The sequence below is a fragment of the Spermophilus citellus genome, assembly GCF_964194105.1.
Source record: "Spermophilus citellus genome assembly, chromosome: 7".
In the NCBI taxonomy this organism is placed as follows: domain Eukaryota; kingdom Metazoa; phylum Chordata; class Mammalia; order Rodentia; family Sciuridae; genus Spermophilus; species Spermophilus citellus.
This window is the reverse complement of record NC_138188.1, coordinates 157,879,957-157,887,548: the sequence shown is the minus strand read 5'-3', so window position 1 is coordinate 157,887,548 and position 7,592 is coordinate 157,879,957. Positions and strand designations below refer to the sequence as shown.

The window sequence follows — 7,592 nt, the reverse complement described above, 5'->3', positions numbered from 1 at the left end:
GGGTGGCGGGTACGAAGGAGGGTTCCTGCTGCAGACTTAACGGATTCCTGCAGACTCGCTGGGACGAAAGAATGGATGAGACTATAAATTATTTACTACGATCACTTATCCCTTGGTTCGATTTTTTTTTTAAGAGGGGCTACCAGAGATTGAACTCAGGGGCACTCGACCACGGAGCCCCATCCCCAGCTCTATTTTGTTTTTATTTAGAGACAGGGTGTCACTGAGTTGCTTAGCTCTTCGCTTTGGCTGAGCCTGGTTTGAACGTGCGATCCTCCTGCTTCAGCCTCCCGAGCACCTGGGATTACAGGCATGTGCTACCGCGCCCAGCCCCTTGGTTCATTCTTGCAGCAAACAGGTACTAAGCATCTGCTATATGCTGGCCCCTATGCTGGCACTGGATCCTCAGTAGTGAGCAAAGCTCAAACTTACCCTTGGGGTATTTACAGTCTCATAAAAGATAGGACAGGTGGGTAAACAGTTCTTGAGACCTGCCCAAAACGTCAAAATGTGTTCATGAGTAGTTGAGAGTTATTACCCTGAAAAGAGGCCAGCCTAGTCACTGGAGTTTCAAATAACAATAAAATAGAGACTGTGTCTTCCAGGAGCAATGTACACAATTACAATTAAAAGGTAAAGTGAGGCCCGGCCAGGTGGCGCACGGTGGCTCCGGAGGCTGCAATTTAAAGCCAGCTTAGCAATTTAGCAAGCCCCTAAGCAATTCACGGAGACCCTGTCTCTAAATTTAAAAATTTTAGAAAGGCAGGAGAGGTGGCTCAATGGTTAAGTGCCCCTCGGTTCAATTGCTGCTACCAAACAAACAAAAAGTACTGAGGAAATAGCTCAGTGGTAGAGTATCCTGGGTTCAATCATCAATGATACAAGTACAAACAAAAGAGCCACAATTAAGGACTAGGGTTGTGGCTCAGGGGTATAGCGCTCGCCTGGAATGTGAGAGGCCCTGGATTTGATCCTCAGCATCACATAAATAAATAAAATCGAGATACTGTGTTCAGTTACAACCAAAAAATAAATATTAAAAAAGAGCAATAACTTAACATTTTGAAGTTGTACACCAATCAGTAGGCAAAGACAAATACAGCAAGCCTTTTTAAGTGGGGTAAGTTTCCAAATGAGATTTAGCCCACCCCTGAGCTTCCTATTAGATCAGGAAACAAATGTCATGGGATGCCTTGCTTTTGCTTGATAAAAGAAATGCACAGGTTCATCTGAGGAGACTTTTCCTGGCATTTTTTGAAAGCTGGCTAACCGGGTATGGTGACACACTTCGTAATCCCAGCTTCTTGAGAAGCTGAGGCAGGAGGATGGCAAGTTCCAGGCCAACCCCAGGGCAACTTAGTGAGACCCTCTCAAAATAAAATAAAATTAAAGGCTGGGGTTGTGGCTCAGTGGTAGAGCACTCAGCTAGCACAGGCAAGGCCCTGGGTTCGATCCTCAGCATCACATATAAATAAATAAAATAAAGGTACTGTGTCCAACTACAACTAAAAAATAAATATTTTTTAAAAAATTAAAGTCTGTAGCTCAGTGGTAGAGAACTCCTGTGTTCAATCCCTAATACCATTAATAGATAAATAGGGACTGGGGTTGTAGCTCAGTGGCAGAGCGCTTGCCTAGCACATGTGAAGCACTGGTTCAATCCTCAACACCACATTAAAAATAAATTTTATACATATATAATATATATTATATATTATATTAATGTATCTGTGTAGGTAGTCAATATTTTCTGAAAGAACATACAAAACTAGATGAGGGTTACCTGTCAAGAGGTATTGAGCAATGTTCCATTTACACTTCCTCCTTGACTGCCCCAAGGAGAAAATGGCCATGCTGATCCAGTTTGTTTCATAAACAACTTGAGTTCAGTATTTAAATATTCATGAGCAGAAGCTACAAAACAATAAGTCTCAGCTCTGATGGCACACTGGGGGTGGGAAGGCCTTAAAAAAATACTGTTATGGGGGGGTGGGGTTGTGGCTCAGTGGCAGAGCGCTTGCCTCACACCTATGAGGCACTGGGTTTGATCCTCAGCACCAAATAAAAATAAATAAATGAATGAATAGAGGTGTTGTGTGCATCTACAACTAAAAATAAATATATAAAATTACTATTACGGGGTTGGAGTTAGTGGTGCACACCGTAATCCCAGTGGCTCAGGAAGCTAAAGCAGGAGGATCACAAACTCAAGGCCAGCCTCAGCAACTTATTGAGATCCTGTCTCAAATACAAAGAGTGGAGATATGGCTCAGTGGTTAAATGTCTCTGGATTAAATCTCCAGTAATAAAAGCAAAAAAAAAAAAAAAGGAGGGGGGTGGGAGGGCTGAGGATGTGGTTCATAAAGTAAGCACCCTTGGGTTTAATACCTGATTACAAAAAAAAAAAAAAAAAAAAATCCAAAAATACTTATCTGGGTCCATCCCCCAAAACTGACTTAATAAGAATAGAGCAAAACTGACTTAATAAGAATAGAGCGAAAGCAGGTATGGTGGCACATGCCTATAATCCCAGCAGTTCAGGAGGCTGAGGCAGGAGGATCTTGAGTTCAAAGCCAACCTCAGCAAAAGTGAGGCACTTTATCAGCTCATTGGGACCCTGTCTCTAAATAAAATACAAAATAGAGCTGGGAGTGTGTGGCTCAGTGATGCCCGAATTCAATCCCTGGTACCCCCCCAAAAAAAAGGAATGGGGTGCAGACTCACTAAGTGTGGTAATGCATATTTATAATCCATCACCAAGTTCAAATCCAGCCTCAGTAACTTAGTGAGACTCTGTCTCAAAATGTAAAATTTAAAATAGGGGGAAGGGGAAGATGGAGATGTAGCTCCGTGGTAAAACACTCCTGGATTCAATTCTCAGTATAGTACTTAAAAAGAAAAAAAAAAAAGAAATCACTTAAATGATTCCTCAATGACCAGTGTGACCCAAATGTAAGAACCAAGCATCTGAGATCACAAGGCAGTATGACCAGCAGGACCTCCCCCCACATTAGAATTTGAGGCCCAAAGGAAGGACACAGGATATGTTCATTGCGCTTAGTCTGTGCCACCCCTCAGCATTCACTACTCTGTAGACTCAGTTGACCAAAGCAGATCTAGACTGATTTTTTTTGGCTTCCTCATACTTTGGTTTTTGCCATTGTCTGTCTTAGAAGAAAAAATTTTTAAGTAAGACTTCCCTCCAACACTAGATTTCTACAAACTCAACAACAAGGAAAACTGATAAGTCTTGCAAAAGCCCTCGATGTCTTAAGTTTGTTAGCTACATTTTCAGCCTCATATCTTGGCAATATTTCTTAAAGGAGTGAAAAATATAGAAGTACTTCTAAAGAACCAATTTAGAGCCAGATGGAAGTGGCACAGTCCTGTAATCCCAGCCTGAAGTAGAAGGATTGTAATTCAAGCCCAGAATGGGCAATATAGACTGTCTCAAAATAAAAAGAACTAGGGTGTAGTTCAGGGGTAGAGTATCTCTGGGCTTAACATTCAGTACTGCCAAAAATAAAAATAAAAAATAAAATTTAGCAAGTTTCTCTTAATTCCATAATTATTTTTTTCCAGATTAATTAAGATAGGTAATTCAAAAATATAAAAGCTGACCAGCAAGAAGGAAAAAATGGCAAATTCCAAAAAAACCCTATTACATCAACAAATATTCACAAACTTGTGTGATTTATACAGGTGTCATCATTTAGGCAAGTTTTCTCCAGATGAAATGCTTTTTTTTTTTTTTAAACAAGAAAAAGTTTTCCTTTTGAATACAACAAACACACACATTCTCTCTTAAGAAAAACGAACTCAGCCTCAAACACTTAGTCTAACAATTAATTTAGTAGAATGAGCTCAACCTGATAATCTAAAGGATACATTTTTAGTTTTAAAATAATTTGAAGTTAACATTGAATCTTTTAAAAAGGATATATGAAGAGGCAGACATCATATATTTTATTACAATGTATTTTAAAAATGTGGGCAGTTACAATTGAGACAAAACCAGTTTCATACCAAAAATACACTTTCAAATACTTTATCAAGCAAATAAAAACAATCTTCATTTATTTGCTCTTTCCAGAAGGTAATATACAATAGAAATTCAATATTGTATGACAGACATGTAATTAAGTACACATACAAAATGAATATGTTTTGAATTTTCAGAAACAAAAGTAAAAATAAATAGTGATGATAAAACTTTGGAAAAAATAATGCCTATTTTAGTTGTTGAAAATATGATTTTTAATTATATACACATAGAGATATATACTTAATAAAAAGCTATTTCTTTAAGATTGCACAAAACATAAAACAATAAAGCATATATTATGGCATGTAATACTATAATCCTAGGGCAGTTTGTTCCCTAACTCCAGGATATAAAACACTTAGGTCTGTAATATAATAAAAGGTTTGCAGTATTGCCGAGAAAGATTGTCTTCCTCAACTCATATTAATCTGCAATAATCCTACAAAAGGCTGTACAGGAAATTTCACAAAAAGAAATATTAAATAATTATTGTGCCCACTCCATGCTGACTAAACAGCTAAAAATGGGCTTCAAAAGTAAACTTGGTGGTTATTTAATATTTTCAATACTTTATACTAACGATTGTTTCTTTGTTCTATAAAAACACTTTGTGTTTGATCATGATTGGCAATCTCAGCACAAGAAAAACCCTGGCAAAATGGAGTCAGTTTTTGCTTACAATATTTTCATGAATAATGTGTGTCAAGAGATAGGAATTTATAGAAAAGAAACACTAATGCTCATTCCCTTATAACCAGACTGTAATCAGGAGTGCTCTTACATTATTTAAAAATTATTTAAACTCCTTTATAAGAAAATCAAAGGTAGTAGCATTTTCATTTATATCATGGTACAGCCCTCAATTCCAAGAAAAATACTCTTTTGGCAACCAGAAAAAATTGCACAAAGCTTAGGGGCAACCTGAAAAGCTCTTGGTGAAAATCACTTACGTATTTTAGGAACAATAAAAAAATATGTATGGGCCTAATATTTACATTCAAATATATACATTCAAAACAGTCATAAGTTAGCTACTCAGCTGCTCAATACCAACAATTCACAGGCATTAAAAAAAGATGGAAATGTGCCCACAATATCTGTGACCACATTTGAATGCATAGAATACAGTAAAGATAATGGTTCTTCAGTCTGTTACCTATCAAAACTAAAGAACAAAACTGTTTATATTTGAAAGCCATACAACAAAAAGGACTGGGCAAGTATTTTATTAATTCATGAGACATACTAAGTACTACTGATTTCACTCATTTGCTCAACAACTTGCCCTAAAATCTCATCAACTACATCAACATCATAATTCACTTGCTGAAGATCAAGATCAGGTACAATCATGGCCAGCAGTTGTCCTACATTAACTCGAAGAGATCGAAGCTTGAGGCTGCAAATACAAATAGGAGACTCATTAGATGAATATCAGTATGGATTACCCCACACACAGAATTTTAAAGTGAAAACGTTAGAATCAACTCTTTGCAAAATGAAACAGAGTTAAACAAAAGAAAAGCAAAACTTCACTTGAAGAACTGGATTTAATAATTCATTTTATGCATTAGATTTATTAGATTTTAATCTCCTTACCCATCAAATGCTAGCCCAGGTCAAAGCACAGCGTTTCTACAATTACTTGCTTGGTCTGGTCCCTATTTATACTTTTAATTTGCAGACTGAAGAAAACATGGACTAGCAAAATATCTAATTTAAGTATCATTATCACCTGGAAAATAGTGATATGCTAGACAGCTTAAGGAAATGATTAAGAGCATGGAGAGCATACAGAATGGAGAAGATCTTGGCCAGCTACTCCTCCAATAGGGGATTAATATCCAAATATACAAAGAACTAAAAATATTTAACACCAAAAAAAACAAATCACCCAATCAATAAATGGGCAAAAGAACTAAACAGAAACTTCTTAATAGAAGAAACACAAAAGGCCAATAAATATATAATGTTTAATATCTCTACCAGTCAGGGAAATGCAAATTAAAACCTCATTAAGATTCTATCTCACTCCAGTCAGAATGGCAATGATCAAGAATATAAACAACAGGCCAGGCTCAGTGGTGCATGTCTGTATCCTAGCAGCTCATGAGGCTGAACAGGAGTTCAAAGCCAGCCTCAGCAATGGCAAGGTACTAAGCAATTCAGTGAGACCCTGTCTGTAAATAAAATAATGAAATACAAAATGGGGCTGGGGATATGGTTCAGTGCTTGGGTGCTCCTGAGTTCAATCCTCGGTACCGCCCCCATGCCAAAAAAAAATAAGAATGTAAACAACAAGCCAAGCATGATGACACACACCTGTAATCCCAGTGACTGGTGAGACTGAGGCAAGAGGATCCCAAATTCAAACCCAGCCTCAGTAACTTAGCAAGACCCTGTCTCTAGATAAAATATAAATAAGAAGGGCTGGGGTTGTGGCTCAGTGGCGGCGCACTCATCTGGCATGTGTGAGGCACTGGGTTGGATCCTCAGCACCACATAAAAATAAATAAATAAAAGTTTTGTGTCCATCTATAATTTTAAAAAAAATTAAATATATATATAAAAGCACGGGAGACATGGCTCGGTGGTTGAGCACTCCTGGAGTCAATCCCTGGTACAAAAAAAACACAAAACAATAAATGCTGGACAGGTTGTGGGGAGAAAGGAACACTGATTGTTAGAGGACTGCAGACAAGTACAACCACTCTCTCAAACATCACAAAAAAATAATGTACATAAAATGGAAAGCAGTTGGAAATTCCTCAAAAAGCTAGGCATGGAACTACCATATGTCCCAGCTATCCCACTCCTGAGTATTTTCTTTAAAAAAAAAAAAAAAAAAAAAACAAAAAACTAAAATCAGCATACTAGGCAACACAGCCACATCAATGTTCATAGCAGCACAGCTCATAAGAATCTAAAATTATGGAATCAACCCAGATGCCCATCAACAGATGAATGGTTTTAGAAAGTGTGGTGTGTGTGTGTATATATATATATATATATTTCTTTTTTATTTGAGGCAGGGTCTCACTAATTTGCTTAGAGCCTTGCTAAGTTGCTGAGGGTGACTCTGAACTTGTGATCTTCCTACCTCAGTCCCCAAGCCACTGGGATTACCTGTCTCAAACCATGTTTTGTTCCTTCTAGGTTCTTTCACTTAAACAGAACCTTAACTGTTTGCAACTTGAAGGGATAATGATGTTACCTCTTTTGAATCTGTACAGAACACTGGGATGACAGCAGACATCAATGACTTCTTTTCATAGAACAATATTTAATGTGTGTTAATAGAAAAAAACAGCATTCTACTCTAACTGCAGCCCCAGCAAAATACCTCATTTAATATTACCTTTCCCCATCTGCATAATTTACAGACTCCTCAATGTTACTTGAAGTTGAAACATCTGTTCCTCTCTGAGGACTTGCAGATTTTAACTGTTCAATTTCAGTTTTGAGTTCTTCACACCGAGAACGAATCTGTGATTTTTCCATTTCCAATAATTCAACCTGACAAAAACATAAATTAACTTTATAACTA

At 37.3% G+C, this 7,592-nt stretch overlaps 1 protein-coding gene across 1 annotated transcript in view; it reads right to left on the bottom strand.

Annotated features, from left to right (window-relative positions):
• Window positions 1-3,941: 3,941 nt before the first annotated feature.
• The window catches only part of MORC3 (MORC family CW-type zinc finger 3), a 43,326-nt gene continuing 39,675 nt past the window's right edge, over window positions 3,942-7,592 (bottom strand). Inside the window, exons 16-17 of the mRNA XM_081302375.1 lie at window positions 7,404-7,561; window positions 3,942-5,444 (exon numbers count right to left, since the gene is read on the bottom strand). Of these exons, the coding sequence (XP_081158501.1) occupies window positions 5,291-5,444; window positions 7,404-7,561 (312 nt within the window). The 3' untranslated portion in view covers window positions 3,942-5,290. The remainder of the gene's footprint in view (window positions 5,445-7,403; window positions 7,562-7,592) is intronic.